The 20,966-nt window shown below is 40.6% G+C and overlaps 1 protein-coding gene across 6 annotated transcripts in view; it reads left to right on the forward strand.

The window, feature by feature from the left end:
• Nucleotides 1–15,460, forward strand: part of ECPAS (Ecm29 proteasome adaptor and scaffold) — a 110,365-nt gene extending 94,905 nt beyond the window's left edge. For 5 of the 6 annotated variants that reach the window (XM_070375116.1, XM_070375117.1, XM_070375118.1 and 2 more), the window contains 8 exons: nucleotides 491–699; nucleotides 1,545–1,588; nucleotides 1,688–1,880; nucleotides 3,387–3,525; nucleotides 6,176–6,281; nucleotides 6,488–6,576; nucleotides 8,878–8,949; nucleotides 12,239–15,460. In XM_070375116.1, coding sequence (XP_070231217.1) covers nucleotides 491–699; nucleotides 1,545–1,588; nucleotides 1,688–1,880; nucleotides 3,387–3,525; nucleotides 6,176–6,281; nucleotides 6,488–6,576; nucleotides 8,878–8,949; nucleotides 12,239–12,378 — 992 coding nt within the window. In that variant the 3' untranslated portion in view covers nucleotides 12,379–15,460. The remainder of the gene's footprint in view (nucleotides 1–490; nucleotides 700–1,544; nucleotides 1,589–1,687; nucleotides 1,881–3,386; nucleotides 3,526–6,175; nucleotides 6,282–6,487; nucleotides 6,577–8,877; nucleotides 8,950–12,238) is intronic. The other variant, XR_011465034.1, reaches the window with a different exon arrangement.
• The last annotated feature ends 5,506 nt before the right edge of the window (nucleotides 15,461–20,966 follow it).

Here is a 20,966-nt window from a genome sequence, read left to right on the forward strand (position 1 = left end):
CCGACACCTTAACAGCGTGTGTCCCGTTGGGTTCTCAGCCTGTCCAGATTGCTGAGTTCTCAGGTTGGCGCTCAGAGCTCTTTTCTTTCCTCTCTCATTGCTGCCCATGTGAGAGAACAGAAACCACCCTAACACAGCAGAACTTTGCTTATTTCAGTTGAGAGTGAACAGTGATTTTTCTGTTGCTCTGAGTAATGTTTTAGAGTAATACTTCTCCACTCTGCTTTTCACCTGGACACACATTCATGGGTGACAGCCTGCCTGTGGGCGCGTCCAAGTTCATAAAGTCCTGCTGCTGTGAAGACTCCTCACACCCCTCCTCCCATTCTCTTCCTTTCAGAGAGTGATGTGATGCAATGTCACTGTTGAGTCACTGCTTTAAACTGATGTTCACGACTTTTATTCCAGACTTAGGGGGAAAAAATCCATTAGTTTTGGGGGTTGTTTTGGTCACTTAAAAGTTGCTTTAATTTCGCTTTCCATAATCTAGGTTCCTTTGGTGGCATTCGGTTATACCTGCAGGAGTTGATTACCATTACCCAGAAGGCTTTACAGTCTCAGTCCTGGAAAATGAAAGCGCAGGGTGCAATTGCCATGGCGTCAATCGCAAAGCAAACCAGCTCCCTGGTACCTCCGTATCTGGGAATGATACTGACCGCATTACTACAAGGCCTAGCTGGAAGAACGTGGGCAGGAAAGGTAAAGGAACCATTCATGCCCAGTTAAACCTAAGGTATCCTTAAAGGATTATGACTTCATCCTTCACTTTTCATTTTCTATAAAAAGTAAAATGTTGTTTTGTGGGACAAAAGATGGATGGTTTTTGTGAACCAGACAGATTTCCTAGGCAGTGGGAAGCCTTGGGTAAACTTTGATTAAATGTGGTATTTCATCAGAGTGTAACCCACGTGTCCTTGAATAGTGCACAGTAATGCTGGGGGTTGATTTTTATTTATCCTGTTCAACTTCCCAAGGTAAGGCTTAACCCGGGTGTTCATCCTTTTGTCCCTGTTGACCTCCTGAGCAGACCATCAGGATTGGGCATATGTGAAATTGAGTGGCCAGGCCAATGTGTCTAAACCCTGAGTTCAGGATGCATGTCTCTGGGGCCTGTGAATTGGTCATTTTTTATAGACATTGATGGTAGGTTAACACAGTGACTGTATCGTGGGGAGCATGAGACTGTGGCATCGTATATAGTCTGCTTGACATGGTGGAAGCCCTGGTGGCATGCAGAGCTGTAAATGAAGTGGGGGCCTCAGAGTCAGAACCAGTTCTGATTCCATTGTTAACGCTTCTGCCTCTATGCCCTTGGGCAAGTCGGTTCTCTAGGCTTCACGCAGTGGAGATGAGGACAGTTATCCTGCTTCCATGGTCTGGAGAAAAACTCTGATGTGCTCGTTAAACAAAAAGTGTGTTATAGATGTGGTGACTGGTTCATTTTTGTTGCCATAATTTTTAGACACTTCTGAGGTAGTTGTAGTCACGTGCAGAGAATGTAAATGACACATGGGTGCTTATCTTTTCCTCTTTCAATCCTTTAGGAAGAACTTTTGAAAGCCATTGCCTGTGTGGTGACAGCTTGCAGGTAAATGTTCCTTCAGTGAATCAGACGCCATTTCTTTAAACTGAGCCGGAAAGCCTCAGCCTTTATTAATTGTTTGGTGCTTTCGTGTGGGTCGTACAGTGCAGAGCTGGAGAAGCCTGTGCCCGGTCAGCCCAGCACAAATGAAATCCTGCAGGCTGTTCTGAAGGAGTGTGGCAGAGAGAACCCCAAGTACAAGATTGTAGCAATCAGTTGTGCAGGGGATGTCTTAAAGGCCACCAAAGAAGACAGATTCCAGGAGTTTGCCGACATCGTCATACCTCTCATCAAGAAGGTAACGCCTGCCCTCTTCTTTAAGGTCTCGTTTATAGTTTAAAAGATTTTTTTAAAAAAGGAAAAGATTTTCCTGTGTCCTCTTTGCACGTTTTGTTAGGATTCATGTAGCTGCAAATTGCAGGCGATCCCAAAACATCATGGCTTTAAGCAAGACAGACGTTTGTCTCTCACATACTAGTTTTGGGAGTCTGGCTCTTTACAGCTCCCAGCTCTGCTATCCCTGGGCGGTGGCCACTGTCTTCACAGTCCACCGTGTGTCTGCGTTCCAAGCGGGTGATGGCAGAGGAGATGGAGAAAGAATGAAAGGTCAGAGTAGGCACATCAGATCTCTTTTAAGGGGAGCTCCTGGAAACTGTGGCAGGGCCTTTCCACTTCTCCCGTCGGTCAGTGCTTAGCCAGATGGCCATACCTGGCTTCAGATGAGGTTGCAAACAGTAATCTTCATTTTAGGTATCCATTTCCCCTCCGTGGGATAATGGTGGTTTTTTTTTTTTTTTCCAACAAAGCAGAGGGCTTCCCTGGAAGTCCAGTGGTTAAGACTCTGCACTTCAGTGCAGCGGGTATGGATTTGATCAGGGAACTAAGATCCCACATGACATGTGGCATGGCTAAAAAAAAATAAAAAACAAAGCAGAAAGATGAGTTTATTGCAGAGATTTCATCCTGAGAGGCAAGAAACTTAGGGCTGCGGGACCAGTGAGTTCCCGAGTCTGGTGTTGGAGTGGACGAATAGTCTCTCTCATGGTGGGAATGAGCTTTGTGTTGCAAGTCTGTGCAGCAGCCAGCCCGGGCATCCCAGAGGGAAGACAGGGAGCTCAGTGTGCCACTGTTGACTGCCTTTGCTACAGATTGGGGGACTTTGATCAAAAATGGACCTTGATTTCTTTTGGATAATGAAGTTCTTGTTTTTAAAGGTTGGACACTGATTCAGAGAAGGGTATGGTTTACCAATTTTTTTTTTTTTTTTTTTTGGTGAAACACAAAGTATTTTAAATAACATTTGGTTTCTTGTGTTGCTGCTATTTTGCAGTTGTAAAAAAGTTGTTTAAATAATTTCTGTTACATACATAATGGTAGCGTATGGATTTGGGAGACCTGTGTTTTAAATGCATTATTTCACCAGCCAGCTGGACAAGTGACCTCCCAGCTTGTTTCCTTATCTTATAAAGACAGAGTTTGGATTTAGATAATTACCGAGTTCTTTCTCCTTTAATTCCATGATTGTAATGCCACCCTTTGTGTGTTGTGCTCAAAATACTATATATACAATAGGTTTTTTCACCTTTGCCCACAGAGTCCTTTACAGGATCACCCAAATTTATTGGAGAGATGTAGTCTTCCTGTTCAAAATTCTTTTAATGAATAGGGCAACCCATGGTAGAAAATTTAGCATTTAATTCCTGGTTAATATCTCATACTCTGGTACCCTGAATGTTTTAATAGTATACTTGTAACTTCAAAGAAAAAAAAATTTTTAATTTGCTTTCCTTTTTTTGCCTTTCAGAACTCACCTGAAAGCATTGGAGTCCGGACTACCAAAAATGAAGATGAGAATGAGAAGGAAAAGGAGCTCCAGCTGGAATCTCTGCTGGGAGCCTTTGAGAGCCTGGGCAAAGCCTGGCCCCGAAGTGCGGAGACCCAGCGTAAGCAACAGAACCTGCGTTTCGAGAAGTGCTGCTGTAGTCAGGAGTTACTTCACGAGAGCAGAGGCGTTCTGTGTGATGGTTTATAGCTGCAGTATAGAGCCTGACTGATGAATAGAGAGGATTATCTGATATAAATCTTACTTCTCTGTTGACAAATAATCTCATTGACTGTTAATTTGGTACGGCCACTGTAACATAGTCCTGCAGCCTGGGTGGCTTCCTTCCTCAAAGTCTGGAGACTAGAAGTCTGAGATCAAGATGTCAACAGTGTTGAGGTTTCTTTTGGGCTCTTTCTCCTTGGCTTGTAAATGGCCATCCATGTCTCTGTGTCCTAATGTTCTTATATCTTATATACCAATCTTCTTGGATTAGGGCCCTAATGGTCTCTTTGAAAACCGTCTCCCAGCACAGTCACATTCTGAGATACTTGGGGTTATTAGGATTTCAACATGTGAATTTGTGGGAAATGGCAACCCACTCCAGTATTCTTGCCTGGAGAATCCCAAGGACAGAGGAGCCTGTCAGACATGACTTAGCAACTAAACCACCATAACAACTGTGATACATTTTATGTAGATAATTTGACTATAAAAAGAATTCTGTTGGTCTTGTTTATGGCACTGTATTCTGAGAGATCCATGGAACTTATTAGTGGGGTCTCTCTGTCTCAAAATTAACGGCCTTGTTGCTTAACCTTCAATAAGCAAATGAAATCTGTCTGCCTGAGAAACTCGTAATTTTCTGAGAGATTTGCAGAATTGAGCATAATCTTTCCAAGTGAAAAGTGAAAGTGAAAGTTGCTCAGTTGTGTCTGACTCTTTGTGACCCCATGGACTATACAGTCCATGGAATTCTGCAGGCCAGAATACTGGGGTGGGTAGCCTTTCCCTTCTCCAGGGGATCTTCCCAACCCAGGGATTGAACCCAGGTCTCCTGCATTGCAGGCGGATTCTTTACTAGCTGAGCCACAAAGGAAACCCAAGAACACTGGAGTGGGTAGCCTATCCCTTCTCCAGCGGATCTTCCCACCCAGAAATTGAACCAGGGTCTCTCCTGTATTGCAGGCGGATTCTTTACCAACTGAGCTATCAGCGAAGGTTTAAATAAATAATAAACCTTTACTCGCGGGTTAGGTTGTAGTTAGTAGGAGTTTGCCTTGTATTGGTTCTTGCAGTGCATCCTACATCTGAATATTCCTGAATCTTACGAAAAGCATCGTTGACTCTGATTCAGTTCAGTTCAGTTGCTCAGTTGTGACTCTTTGCGACCCCAGGGACTATAGCACACCAGGGTTCCCTGTCTATCCCCAACTCCAAGGGACTCTCAAGAGTCTTCTCCAACACCACAGTTCAAAAGCATCAGTTCTTTGGTGCTCAGCCTTCTTTATGGTCCAGCTCTCACATACATACATGACTACTGGAAAATCCATAGCTTTGACTAGATGGACCTTTGTTGGCAAAGTAATGTCTCTCTGTTTTTATAATGTTTCGGATGTATCTAAAATCACACTTAAGAGTGTCATTGAGCCTTGCCATCCTTTGTGTGAACTTCAAAAAGGATATTTGCTATGTGTAGGATGGGTTTTCCCAGAGATACAGATTTGTAAGAGGTTTTATTTCTTGGTGTTATGTTTGGATTGCAGTGGAAGCCCACTTAATTGATTTCATTAGGACTATTAACTTTTGCTTGATAGGTGGAAAAAATTCAAATAGGGAGTTATATAAAAAGATCACACATACAAGGCAGTCTTAGTGTAAGGAGTAGAGATGTACATTCACATTCAGGGGAAGGGCAAAGGCCTTTGAGAATTTCTTCCACACTGGCTTCTCATACATCTTACTCATCATCTTCAATTCCAGGTTTTATTCCCTTTTTTTGTTTTTGTTTTTATTTCTTTATAGTAGAGAAAGAAAGCACAATTTCTTAGGAAGCGGTTCAAATGCAGAATCTAGATTCTTAACCCCTATCTATCTTTACATTTGTGAATCTTACTACATTCTGTAGCATTTAAAAAATAACTGCTTTCCTAATAAAGATATAACTGAGCTCAACAACAACAACAAAAAACTACTTTGTTGAGTTTTATGTTCCTCTTTCATCACTTAGCAAAATATTAATTACATAATTATAATAAGAGTGCAGTTGGCATAACAGATTTGGAATAAAGCACCACTGACTCTAGTTAAGTCTGCAATATGCATAAGCTTGTGAGTGTCCAGCAAGGACCCCTGGCCTCCAGAGTCCTGCTTTCTTTGGCCGTCATTCAGGGTATTTTACAGGGAAAACACAGTGTGGTTGACTGTCAGTTCTGTAGAGAAGGATATTGCCTTGACAGTGAATAGTTACAACTTTTGAATAGTTATATATGATTTGAGGGTAGGGGGAGCATATTTCTGATTAAGGAAGTTTGTGGGAATTGAACAGAGTCATACTGAAGTGTTTTTGAAATTTCCTGGCTTTAATTAAAGGCATTTGTTTTTGTTTTTTCACTTTTTCCTCTCTCCCTCTCTTTTCCACTTACCCCCCGAATCCCACCCTTTCTCTGTTTGTCCCTCTCTTCCTCTCTGTTCTTTGTTTCTCTCACTTGCTCTGTCTCTTGCTTCTTCATACTCTGTCCTGCTCTGTCCCAATCTGTCTTTTTTCCCAGGTTGTTATCGTCAGGAGTTGTGCAAACTGATGTGTGAACGGCTGAAACTCAGCACATGGAAAGTGCAGCTGGGAGTCCTACAGGCGATGAATGCCTTTTTTCAGGGGTAATTCCCTTCATAGTTCAGTCATTTATTTTACTTTCCCCTTCCCCTTAGCATCTTATGTATAATCAGTGGAATTCTTTTAAATTTCAAAAAGCTAAAATGACATCATAAAGTAATACATACAGATAGGAGTTGTTTGTGCCAGAAAGGCTTTAGAATGTTTCTGAAATAACTAGTATTTGGATCTTGCTCTCTGATTTGTACAGATTAATGCTTTTAGAAGAAGAACATGCAGATCCTGAGGCTCTGGCTGAAATTCTCCTTGAAACTTGTAAATCAATCACATATTCTTTAGGTGAGTGGTAAACTGATATGGTAAAGAGTCCACCTGCAGTGCAGATGACCCCGGTTGGATTCCTGGGTCAGGAACATCTGCTGGAGAAGGGATAGGCTCCCCACTCCAGTATTCTTGGGCTTCCCCTGTGGCTCAGCTAGTAAAGAATCCGCCTGCAATGCCGGAGACCTGGGTTCGATCCTTGGGTTGGGAAAATCCCCTGGAGAAGGGAAAGGCTACCACTCCAGTATTCTTGGCCTGAAAGATGCCATGGACTGTACAGTCAATGGGGTCCCAAAGAGTCGGACATGACTGAGCGGCTTTCGCTTTCACTTTCTGACATGGATAAGGGGGTTTTCATTTTTGTCCTGCCTTGTGCTGGGAACTAAATTCATGGAACCAACTACCAAACTCGTCTATTTAGTAGACTCAGTATGTGCCCCCAAACTGGAAAGTATTAACCTGAAACTAATTAGGATTTCAACATCTAGATTAGAAAAGCCTTTGTGATCAGTATTTTTTAAAACCTTGTATTTGGAAATAATTTCAGACTTAGAGAAAAGTTCAGTAATAGTGCATATGATACTTGCATATGCTTTACCCAAAGTCACCTGTTAACATTTTGTGCCAGTTACTTTGATTTGCCTTCTGTACACATATAATACTTTTCCCTGAACATCTGAAAGTATGTTGCTTACATCCTGCCCCTTTTCTCCTAAGTTCTTCAGTGTGCCTGCTTTTACATAATCATAGTATAGTTACCAACTTTAGATAGTGTGATGATGTAGTATTTTTAACCATTCATATTCTAGGTTTTCAGTTGACTCAGTAATGTTTTTTATATAATTTTTTCCTCCTCTCCTTAAGGAATCTGGTTCAGAGTCATTTGGTGCATTTATTGATAGTTGTCATATCCTGTTAGTCTCCTTTAATCTGGAGTGCTTCCTCGGCCTTTTTCCGTCTTATATGACATTGACAGTTTTGAAGAAAAGCCTCAGCTTGCCCCGCTTTAAAACTAGCATGTTTGTCATTTGCTGCTTGCCTGGTGTTTCCCCGTGATCAGATCCGGGTTATGAGCTCCCAGTTGTGCTTCTCTGTAAGTGGTGTGTCCTCTCCCATCAAGAGGCACACTGTCCCTCTGCCCTCATTGGTGAGGTTAATTGTGATGATCCAGTCAAGGTATCACTCAGTTTTCTCTGCTGTATGGTTACTGTTTTTTCCCATTCTGTCTGGTAAGCAGCCTGTGGGAGAACATATTTTAAGACCATTCGAATAACCTGCTCCTCTTCAGAACTGTGTCTTCTAAGCAGTCTGAGAGAAGACACTTTAAGACCATGTACATGGACTGCTGGTTTTCAAAATATCTCCTCTAAAAATTCGGCATGCATTGATAGGTTTTCCTGAGCCAGCTTTTACTAAGAGGATTTTCCAACTCTAGCACTTCCTCTACATTTACCCTTTGACAACTGATATCTTCTCATAAGCCAGGTCCCTCTCCTGAACTCTTTATTAATCTGTTATCCACATTGTTTCATGAATCCCTTCATTTCCCTGTTGGGTTGTAATTACTTTCCTGAATTAATTTGTTGCTGAAACTATCCCAGATTTGGCCAGTGGAAGCCCCTTTGGGCTGACTCCTGTGTCCGGTTGCCAGCTCACCACCGTTTCTTAAGCACTTGTGAACTTCGTAGCATGACAACCTGTCATAACCTTATTTTGTTCTTTCTTTGACTCAGGTCTGGTTATGTGTCAGTTTCTTCTCTAGACAGTTTCACTGTGAGCTAGATGCTCCGTGTAGAGTAGACACCAAGGAAGCATATTTCACTGGTGATCCTTGGAGGTAGCCACATGGTTTTGGATAAAGAACTGGCAGCTAAGAAACGTGCTTGTGGGGTCGGGTCCCGGCCAGGTGTCCCCGAGTTGGCTCTTTACCCCTGGGTTGTATCATGTTCTTTGCTAAAATGAAGAGGTCATGAAAACCTTAAGACTTTCTTAGGTATCCTATGAGGTCAATATGTGTTTGAGATACTGTCTTTTGATTTCTGACTTCTAAAATGGGTCCTTTAAATATTGCCATTTATTGTGGAGATTGGTATATTTCACTGATGGCTTTTTTTTTTGAAGTAAGGAATATGGACTTACAGCATATTTCTAATATTTGGTGATAATTGGCAAAGGGATAATTACTTAAGAATAGGTATATCTTTTTCTGAATTTATAATTTCTGAATGTCTTTTTTTCAGTAACATTAACTTAATCTTAAAAGTACTGTTTGTAAGGCATATAAAACGAATAATGTGAACTATATGATTTCCTTCTTAGAAAATAAGACCTACTCATCTGTGAGAACAGAAGCTTTATCTGTGATAGAATTGCTGCTTAAAAAACTTGAAGGTGAGTTCTTGATACTTCTGATTGGAGGATTGGAAAGCCAAGGAAACTTTATGGCAGATGTTTTAGGAATTTTTTTATTTTCTGTTTTTATTTTTAATGAAGCATATATTCCAAAATATAAATTAATATATTTGTACATGAAAGTTTAATATACATAGCTAAAACCTTCAAACTTTATGAAGTGTTAAATTTGGTACACTTCTATTTTATATACTTTTAATGCACTATGAACTGTGATTATCTCAATAAAGTTTTGGTTTCCAACACAAAAAACCTCAAATAGCCAAAGCAGTCTTGAGAAAGAAGAATGGAACTGGAGAAATCAAACTGCCTGACTTCAGAATATACTACAAAGATACAATCATCAAGACAGTATGGTATTGGCACAAAGACAGAGATATAGATCAATGGAACAAAATAGAAAACCCAGAGATAAATCCAAGTACCTATGGACACCTTATCTTTGATAACAGAGGCAAAATTATACAGTGGAGAAAAGACAATCTCTTTTACAAATGCTGCTGGGAAAACTGGTCAACCACCTATAAAAGAATGAAACTGGAACACTTTCTAACACCATACACAAAAATAAACTCAAAATGGATTAGAGATCTAAATGTAAGACCAGAAACTATAAAACTCCTAGAGGAAAACATAGAATACTCTTTGACATAAATCACAGCAAGATCCTCTATGACCCACCTCCCAGAGTAATGGAAATAAATGGGACCTAAGTAAACCTAAAAGCTTCTGCACAAGGTGAAAAGGCAGCCTTCGGAATGGGAGAAAATAGTAGCAAATGAAATAACTGACAAAGAATTAATCTCCAAAATATGCAAGCAGCTCATGCAGCTTGATACCAGAAAAATAAACGACCCAATCAAAAAATGGGCCAAAGAACTAAACAGACATCTCTCCTAAGAAGACATAGAGATGGCCAACAAACACATGAAAAGATGCTCAACATCACTCATTATCAGAGAAATGTAAGTCAAAACCACAGTGAGGAACCACCTCACACCAGTCAGAATGACTGCCATCAAAAAGTCTACAAACAATAAATGCTGGAGAGGGTGTGGAGAAAGGAAACCCTCTTAGGCTGTTGGTGGGAATGCAAACTAATATAGCCACTATGGAGAACAGTGTGGAGATTCCTTAAAAAACTGAAACTAGAACTGCCATATGACCCAGCAATCCCACTGCCGGGCATCCACACCGAGGAAACCAGAATTGAAAGAGACATATGTGACTCAGTGTTCATTGCAGCACTGTTTACAATAGCTAGGACATGGAAGCAACCTAGATGTCCATCAGCAGACGAATGGATAAGAAAGCTGTGGTACATATACACAATGGAATCTTACTCAGCTATTAAAAAAAAAGCACATTTGAGTCAGTTCTAATGAGGTGGATGAAACTGAAGCCCATTATACAGAGTGAAGTAAGTCAGAAAGAAATACCAGTACAGTATATTAATACATATATATGGAATTTAGAAAGATGATAATGATGACCCTATATGCAAGACAGCAAAAGAGACACAAAGAACAGACTTTTGGACTCTGTGGGAGAAGGCAAGGGTGGGATGATTTGAGAGAATAGCATTGAAACATGTATATTACCACATGTAAAGTAGATGACCAGTCCAAGTTCAATGCATGAAGCAGGGCACTCAAAGCCAGTGCCCTGGGACAACCCAGAGGGATGGGGTGGGGAGAGGTTTCAGGATGGGGGGACACATGTACACTACACCCGTGGCTGATTCATGTCAATATATGGCAAAAACCACCACGATATTGTAAAGTAATTAGCCTCCTCCTGAATATTCATTGGGAGGACTGATGCTGAAGCTGAAGCTCCAATAATTTGGCTACCTGATGTGAAGAACTGACTCATTTGAAAAGACCGTGATGCTGGGAAAGATGAAAGCGGGAGGAGAAGGGGACGACAGAGGATGAGATGGTTGGATGGCATCACCGACTCAATGGACATGAGTTTGAGTGAACTCCAGGACTTGGTGATGGACAGGGAGGCCTGGTGTGCTGCAGTCCATGGGGTCACAAAGAGTCAGACACAACTGAGCTGCTGAACTGAACTGAACTAAAATTAATTAGTTAAAAAAAAAAAAGATTTAGTTTCTGTAGTGAATCTTGAGTTAGTCTTGGTTAATTACAGCAGGCGGCTGACAGTGGCAGGGCAGAACTCACTGCACTCATGTCAGTAAACAATGACGCACTGAAAAGTGAAGTTAGGAAAACATTTAACAGTTAACTTCCCGAATCATCAAATTTGATTGCAGTTTTCTTAGTTGATTTTTTTTTTCTGTTTTCCTTTTTAAAAGCTGTCTTATACAGAAGTGATTTTATCTAATGGTCTGTTCTGTCACTGGTAACAGGAGACTGGTAGCATTTCTCCAGTAGTGTATCTGCTGCTGACTTCAGAAGGAGGCCTCTTTTCTTTTTTTTTCTGTTTCCTGTTTTTTGTTATTTTAGCCATACGAATAAAGAATGAGGAAGATGGAACAGTTTTCTGTAGAGCCTTATGTATTTGCTGTTTCTCATTCTGTCTCTGTCCTTGCCTAGCAATTAAAGCATCTCTCAAGGCTCCGTCAAATAGGCTGTTTGTTTCAGTAGCATTGCACATCTCATAATCCCATTTTCCTTGTTGAAATGAAAGCTAGGAACTTAGATATATCCCTGGATTCTCGTGTTTGCCACATATGTATGCGTACATTCTAGATGAGGAAAATGAGGCTAAACAGTGAAATATCTAGCTTGAAACTCCATCATCAGAACGTATCAGAACCTCATAAACAAGATTTAGTATCTGACATACTTTCTGAATTTCTAAAATTTTGAGCATGCATGTAGTTCTTCTATGCTTCTCTTAAAGGTGTAATAAAGTATCATCCGTTCAAACTGTCTCTACAGTTTTCAGATGTATTGATTTTTTTTTTTTACTGAGCTTAGCTTACAAAGATATATTCAGCTCAGTTGCTGCAATGGCTTTTTGTCACTATGTGCCCTGTCTCCTGAGTGGCTTCAGTGACCCTTCATTCTCGTTGTCCCAGCAGCTCTGGAGGCAGAGGATGAAACCCCTGATAGGCCCTCAGGTTATTGTCAATAATTAGATTCTGAGACAACTATTAAACCTGTGATCATTATATGCAGAACAGTTATTGCATTTACTTCAGGGATAGGATGTGTGGCATAAAAGCAGAAAGAATAGTTTGGGGTTTTCTGCTTGCTTCTTCTATAAGGATTCTTTTGTGTTTCTTATTTCCGTTCAGAATCGAAACAGTGGGCAAGTCTGACCCCTGAGTGCAGAGTGGTCCTGATTGAGTCTTTAGGAGCCATGGAGACAGACAGCAGACCTGAGCTGCAGGAGAAAGCATCGTTACTGAAGAAAACACTTGAAAGTCTGCAGTGAATTAGAAGGGGAAGAAAGAAAACAAGTGCCATGTTCACTGGGGTTTGAAACGGTGGTGTTCTTTGAAAAACCAAGTGGGGAAAGTAAAGATTAATCTGTAGCATGCATCATTCCTTGGCTGAAATAAAAAAAAAAAATGCCTTAAATTTTGTTCCTTATTAGCTTTATTTTACTCGATGTTTTAAAAGTATCTGGACTGGATAAGCTAAATGGAACCTTGGATGATATTTGAGAGGTGGTTGTAGGTGAAACTGACAGAAATAGCTGTTGAAAGAATTAGAGCTGTTATTAAAGGAATAGACAAAGTTACAGCGGGAACCTGCATAAAAATCTTAGAACTGCATCCAAATTTTATAAAGTCCTTTCAGGAAGAGGGGCTGTGTCAATCACTTAGTTTAACCCCCTTCTGTAACCTGAAGAAACAGGCTATGAGATGATGTAGCTTCCGTTCGGAGGCCTGTGCCGAGGCTGGAACCTGCATGTTTGATGACCTACCCAGGACACTTTTCTTTTACACCCTGCTGCCAATCAGTGCTAACCTTGACCTGCCTGAGAAATTCCCAAGATGAGAAGGTACAGCCGTCCTGGCACCAGAACTAAACTGACCCATTATGTAAGCACTCTTGGATTCTTGAAGTTCAGAAGCTGAACATTTATTTGTCTTATCATTTGTTTAGATGGTTGGCTTTTCAAATGGTTATCTACCAACCTTACAGATTGAGAGGGAGGGGAAATTGAGTTTCTATGTGATAATTCTAATCATCCTCCTTTTAAAAGCAGATGAAGGTAGGTTAGGACAGAAGTGTTCATTCTGTGGTGTGTATTTTGCAAAACTCCAACAATGATGTCGTAAGTGCTTTGGTTTATATCATTTATAATCTCAAAACTGTAAAGGCAAATTAAAATTTTCTACCCACTTTTATGCTAACAATATGACTGTGAGACAGAAAGAGAAGCATTTTAATTAGCCATCTGGGAATAACATGATATCATCTAGGGATTCTTTCTTTCCTTGTACTGCTCATACTCCTGCCCAGGGATGTCAGGTAAGGGGGAAAGAAGTTTAAATAAGTGTTTATCAAGGTGAATGGAGAACCCTCTAGCTCACCTTGGATTCCAAGCACAAAATTGACTTTCACTCAATTCTGACCCCTTACTGATGTTAACAGCAGGGTGGAAATTCCATGTTGTTATTTTTGGGGGCCTCTGTTAACCGAAGTGGAGCTTCCCAGGTGGCACTTACAGTAAAGAATCCATCTGCCAATGCAGGAGATGCTAGAGACATGCGTTCGATCCCTGGGCTGGGAAGATCCCCTGGAGTAGGAAATGAATTTTCTTGACTGTGATCCATAGTCAAAGTAACTTTTTACATCATGACCCAGAACTCTGTGTGTTTGTATGTGTGTGTGTGAGACAGAGACAGAGGATGAATAGAAAATCTTTAACTTAAATAAAATGTTTTGTGAAATGATATACTCTTAAGTGTGATCTGCTTTGATCCCTCCCCACCAGCTCCCCACCCCATTCTCAATGCCTTTCAGACCCACTGAATTCATTTCTGACTCATAAGTGGGTTGTTATAGTTTGAAAAACACTGCCCTAGATAGTACCTAAGCCTAGCTGTATATGCTATGTTTGGGGGTTGCTTCTGATTGGAAAAGGACTTTACAAATGAAAATTTAAGTGTTTATTACCAAAATATCCTCCTAGCTGATACTAAATATAATTGTGAGTTTTGGCAGCATCATGAATTTTAAGTAAATTATCATGGATTTCCACTTGAGAGTGGTGTGTGTTTGGGGAAGAAAAAATCAACCCCATTTTTTAGAAAGCTTATGTCCTCATGGGACTTGGTGTTTTTCAGATCAGTATTTCCCCTTCCACTAAGTGCCCTCTGACTTTAGTTTTCAGTACCTGGGATACTCTTCCTAGGCAAGAATGCGGTGTAGATCAGGTATTAGCAGAAAGGAAGAGTGTAAGGGCAAGAGTTGTGCTCTTGGCTCATATCAAGTTTAAAACCTCATCAGATTTTATGCTTTTTAAACTTTTTGTTACTCAATAATGGGAATTTCCCATGGTGCTGAGAGAGGTGCTAAGATACTTGAACCTTAGTGCTTAGCGCTAGTGAATTAATTTGTTTTAGTTTTCTAAGCACGTTTCTAAGTTCTACACTTACTGCCTTCATCTTGACCAGCCAAGTCATTTGCACAGCTAGTAACGTTATTCATGGTCTCCCGATGCAGCTTGTGTTGGTGTGCATATGCACACGTACATGTATTTAAAAGAGTTAATAAGTGAGAGTTTGTAATTGTGGAATGGTGATACTGGTGAACAAATGGCAAAAGGACCTGTGAACGTCTGTATCTTTGGCCTTCACTTTCCAAAGCTATCTGAAACAGATCTTTATTATTTTTTCCCTAGGAACATTCAGTGCTACTCATGACATAAGCAACTGATTTAGAGGGTCTACTGAATTCCTTATTCCTGGAATACATATCGTCACAAATTTAACTGATAATGTGAACAGAAGGTACCTGAAATTTGGCAATTGGAAATCAAAGTATAAAACTGTCTTTTTGGTGATAAAGAGCAGCCACTTCTGTAATGTCTGTGTCAGATTTAAAATCACCAGTGTGTCTGCCTGGAATACAGCGTACCCGCACGGCAACACCCGAGCGCCACAAATCCCCATTGCTTTGCCCTCCCATCTCTTCACTTGTGTATTCACTGATGAGAAAAGCAAAGGAAACAAGATGTGACTCTGTCGGTCTGTGCTCTAGTTGCAGTCGCACTGTGTGAACACTGTCTGCCCACCGGGGGAAGTCCTATCTGCTGCTGCCACAATATAGTCATGCTGCTTGTGAAGTGCAGGGAGTTGTTTTGACACTGGCACCCACTGTAATGTACAAACTGTTGTTAATGGATGTATATGTAACAGATTTTTGTATTTTATATGCAAAGTCTTCATAGAATCCTCTGCAATATGTACTGAGCTAGCAAAGCATGTGATAGTCTTGAAAGGAAAATCCTTCTGATGCCCAAGGAGATACTAAGTGGTAAATAAAAGCTGCATGATCAGTTCTTTGAAGTGGTCCATTAATTTTTACTGGTTCTCTTGGAAAAGAGTTCAACTTCAAGACATTGCTTAGTTATTCTTTAAAGACCAAAAAAGTCCTACTGCCTGCCATATTCTGAGCTACTTCTAACCAAGCAGAAATTGTTGGCTTAGGTGTCTGGGAATTTCAAGGCAAAATAGAAACAAGCAAGACACCTGAATAATTGCTGTCAAATACCTGGAGAAATGCAATCATTGAAAGATTGGATTTTTTGATAAAAGTAATCCCAGATGCGGTTCTGCTTTTGATCAAGATTAACATACCTGGCTATATACATAAAATATCAGAGATTTGGTTTCATCCTATGTTGTAAATGGACACCAAAGTTTTAGGCTGTGGAAGATAGGCTTGAAGGTGAGAGATAACTTGGCTCTTTCTCTCATAGCAGATATATAAGCCTTAGATGCTCCCGTTTCTGTTATGCTTTTCTTTCTTTTTCCCATCAAGCTAGTTCCAGATGAACTGATTAGAATAACAGTTGGGTTTTTTTTTTTTAAGTGGAACGTTTACAACTAGAGATATGAAAATCACTAAAGGGAAAATCTCATTGATAAAGGCAAATATACAGCGAAGGTAGTAAAGCAACCCTATGAAAAGCTAGTAGGAAGGTTAAAAAAGTAGTAAAATCATCTAAATCCACAATAAGTAGTTAAGGGATCACAAAGCAAAAATGTAAATATGTAAATAGTAAATGTGGAACAGGTAAAAATGCAGAGTTGTTAAAATGCATTCAAACTTAAGGGATCTACAGTTTAATCATGTATTTGTATAGAGTGCTATATATAAACATAACCACAAACCAAAAAGTATATAATAACACCCATACAGAAAAAAGAAATCCGAACAGTACTAAAGATAGTCATCAAATCACAACCAAGCAGAGCTAAAAGAGGAAACAAGAGCGAGCTACAAAACAACAAAATATCAGTAAGTACATACCCATCAGTGATTACTTCAAATGTAAATGGACTAAATGCTCCAGTCAGAAGACAAAGTGACTGGATACAAAAACAAGACTTGTAAGTGAATAGCTGAAATATTCATAAGAGCTCAAAACTGACGACGGTCTAAATGTCTGTCAACTAGTGAATAAACCATTGTGATTTATGCAGTGGAATACTCAGTACTGATGAATATAAACATAAAGCACTATGCTAAGTGATGAGGCTGTGTATTATATAATTCTATTTATATGAAATTCCGGAAAAGGCAAAACTAGTGACAGATCAGTAGTTTGGAGGCATAGGATCAGAGTAGATTGCACATGGGCACAAAATAAGGTCTAGGTGTTTGGAGTGTTCTATATCTTGATTATGGTCATCAACCAAATCGTGTTTCAAATGTATTTAAAACAGTTCTCCTTGTCCACAAAATTAGATTTAACCCACTTCAGTTCAGTTCAGTTCAGTCACTCAGTCGTGTCCGACTCTTTGTGACCCCATGAATCACAGCACGCCAGGCCTCCCTGTCCATCACCAACTCCTGGAGTTCACTCAAACTCATGTCCATCGAGTCGGTGATGCCATCCAGCCATCTCATCCTCTGTCGTCCCCTTCTCCTCCTGCCCCCAATCCCTCCCAGCATCAGGGTCTTTTCCAATGAGTCAGCTCTTCACATGAGGTGGCCAAAGTACTGGAGTTTCAGCTTTAGCATCATTCCTTCCAATGAACACCCAGGACTGATCTTTAGGATGGACTGTTTGGCTCTTCTTGCAATCCAAAGGACTCTCAAGAGTCTTCTCCAACACCACAGTTCAAAAGCATCAATTCTTTGGCGCTCAGCTTTCTTCACAGTCCAACTCACATCCATACATGATCCATTTAATTTGGTGTAAAAACTATTTATGATGTCATTACCGCTTAATTTTAACAACTTAAAAAATTTATGCTTCTACCTGACTCTTGTCAATGGAAACAACTTTCAGAGGCAAGAGTGCCAAATTAGAAATTTATGTTTAGAAAATAAGGCTTCTTGAGACCCCTGTTTACCATTAATTCCATTGTGTGCTTGGAATCTGGGGAGAAGCCTCCATGGGCCCTTTGTATATTTGTGCTCACAGAATTCCGTCTTGATAAGTATGCAATCTGGGTGCTTTTAGGTGTTCTTTTGTATATGTAACTCCCAATATAATACTTTAAATCCTTTGACTAACAATCTGTTTAAATCCCTGGAGAATATAGATTCACAAAATGTATCCTATTTTAATTAGTTTTACCAAAGGTTTTAATTTTGAGATCAGCCCACCAGTTCTGCCCCCAGCTTGCAAAAACTCCTGTGCAAAGGAAAAAAGTCTCTAATCCAAAGTCCTTATCAAGTTCATACTACACGTTCTCACACATACCCTTAAATAGTCTGAATTCCTGCCGGAGGCTCCATGGGGTATAAAAAAATGACTATTGTTTTAGGGTACTAAATTTTAGTTACTTTGTTAGGAAACAATAGGAAACTGATACTTCTGATAGTAAATTTTCCTGCTATGTTGGAAAGTCACTTAAAATCTACTAAAGGTGATGTAAGCATGTTATTTCACATACCAGTTTTCACTCCTAATTATATACTCAGACTTGTACCAAAAGATACACATGCAGGTTTGTAACAGCATTGGTTGAAGTAGCCAAAAAGTGAAGCCAATTAAAATGTCTAGTGTCTAAAAACAGAATAGTGGATAAAGTATGTTATCATCATAAAATAGACTATGATATAGCAGTAAAAAATGAACAAACAGCAGCCACACTCATCAACATGGATCTTGCAAGCCTACTGTGGAGGGAAGGAAGAAAAATGTATACTGCCTTATGGCATAAAATCAGCAGGTGATGCTCCATGTGTGCTTGAGAAGAATGTGTATGTGGATTTGTATATTTTGTTGGATGGTGTGTTCTATAGGTGGTGTTAAATCTAGTTGATTTATAGTGTTGTCAATCTCCTATATCTTTATTGATATGCTGCTGCTGCTGCTGCTAAGTCGCTTCAGTCGTGTCCGACTCTGTGCGACCCCATAGACGGCAGCCCACGAGGCTCCCCCGTCCCTGGGATTCTCCAGGCAAGGACACTGGAGTGGGTTGCCATTTCCTTCTCCAATGCATGAAAGTGAAAAGTGAAAGTTAAGTCGCTCAGTTGTGTCCGACCCTCAGCGACCCCATGGACTGCATGCAGCCTACCAGGCTCCTCGGTCCATGGGGTTTTCCAGGCAAGAGTACTGGAGTGGGGTGCCATTGCCTTCTCCGTATTGATATGCTATCTAGTTTCTTTTTTTATTTTTAATTTTATATTGGAGTATAGCGGATTAACAGTGACAGTTTCAAGATAGACAGCAAAGGAACTCAGCCATACATATACATGTATCCAATATTATCTAGTTTGTTTTTTGAGATTTCAGTATTAAATTCTTCAACTATTACTGTTAATTGTCTAGTTCTCCCTCTGTCAGTTTCTGTTTTAAGTGTTTCGGGGCTCTGCTTTTCATATGTGTATATGTAATTGGTATGTTATGGCAACAAAGGATGAGGTAGTTAGAGTGCATCACTATTACGGTGCACGTGAGTTTTAACAAACTCTGGAAGACAGTGAAGGACAGGGGAAGTCTGGTGTGCTGCAGTCCACGGGGTCCAAAGAGTCAAACATGACTTAGCGACTGAAGAACAACAACAAACTGTTATGTCTTCTTGATGGATTGACCTTTCTATCATTTTTAAAAATGGCCCATATTTTCCTGTTTCTTTAAATGTCTCATTTTTTTTGTTGTTGAAAACTGGACATTAAAACATTATATGGCAAATCTGGAAATGGGATTCTCTTCCCATTGCACAGTTGCCACTTGCTCTGTTCTTTTTTAGTTACTTCCTGAACCAACTCTGTAAAGTCTCAGTTCTTTATTGGACTTGATCACCTAACTCTCTGTTCAGTTAGCCTGGTGGTCAGCTAATGATTGGACAGGGATTTCCTTAAATGCCTTGCAAACCACAAGTTCCCCATTCTGGCAACTACTCCTGTTCCTCCATTAGCCACAGCTCCATTACCAAAGACTGTTGTATTTATATGACTTTAACTGAATTTTTGGGAATAACAGAGGGAGTAGAGAATAGCTAAGACCTGCCAACAGCCTAAAATTCAATATAAGGTATCTCTGTTTTTATAGATCCTTACTTAGCCTTCCCTCTCAGACCCTCAGGGCTTGGTCCATCTTCCCTGCTTTGTTGAGCAGCTTCACCACCTCATCGTGGATGATGAACACCAGGGCCACGTCTAGAAAGGCTGGGGCGGGGGGTGGTGCCGTTGTAGATTCCCTCACTGCCAGCGAGCAGCCGTCCACGTGTTTGTCCACGTGTTCATTCATGTGTTCGATCACGTGTTCAGTGTTGTTGCGCCTCCAGGCCCTGTTCAGTTCAGTTCAGTTCAGTCGCTCAGTCATGTCCGACTCTTTGCGATCCCATGAATCACAGCACGCCAGGCCTCCCTGTCCATCACCAACTCCCAGAATTCACCCAAACTCACGTCCATTGAGTCAGTGATGCCATCCAGCCATCTCATCCTCTGTAGTCCCCTTCTCCTCCTGCCCCCAATCCCTCCCATCATCAGAGTCTTTTCCAATGAGTCAGCTCCTCGCATGAGGTGGCCAAAGTACTGGAGTTTCAGCTTTAGCATCATTCCTTCCAAAGAAATCCCAGGGCTGATATCCTTCAGAACGGACTGGTTGGATCTCCTTGTAGTCCAAGGGACTCTCAAGAGTCTTCTCCAACACCACAGTTCAAAAGCATCAATTCTTCGGCGCTCAGCCTTCTTCACAGTCCAACTCTCACATCCATACATGACCACAGGAAAAACCATAGCCTTGACTGGACGAACTTTGTTGGCAAAGTGATATCTCTGCTTTTGAATATGCTATCTAGGTTGGTCATAACTTTCCTTCCAAGGAGTAAGCGTCTTTTAATTTCATGGCTGCAGTCACCATCTGCAGTGATTTTGGAGCCCAAAAAATTGAAGTCTGACACTGTTTCCACTGTTTCCCCATCTATTTCCCATGAAGTGATGGGACCAGATGCCATGATCTTCATTTTCTGAATGTTGAGCTTTAAGCCAACTTTTTCACTCTCCACTTTCACTTTCATCAAGAGGCTTTTGAGTTCCTCTTCACTTTCTGCCATAAGGGTGGTGTCATCTGCATATCTGAGGTTACTGATATTTCTCCCGGCAATCTTGATTCCAGTTTGTGTTTCTTCCAGTTCAGCGTTTCTCATAATGTACTCTGCATATAAGTTAAATAAGCAGGGTGACAATATACAGCCTTGACGTACTCCCTTTCCTATTTGGAACCAGTCTGTTGTTCCATGTCCAGTTCTAACTGTTGCTTCCTGACCTGCATACAAATTTCTCAAGAGGCAGATCAGGTGCTCTGGTATTCCCATCTCTTTCAGAATTTTCCACAGTTGATTGTGATCCACACAGTCAAAGGCTTTGGCATAGTCAATAAAG

The sequence above is a fragment of the Bos mutus genome, chromosome 8 (genome assembly GCF_027580195.1).
Source record: "Bos mutus isolate GX-2022 chromosome 8, NWIPB_WYAK_1.1, whole genome shotgun sequence".
Lineage (NCBI taxonomy): Eukaryota > Metazoa > Chordata > Mammalia > Artiodactyla > Bovidae > Bos > Bos mutus.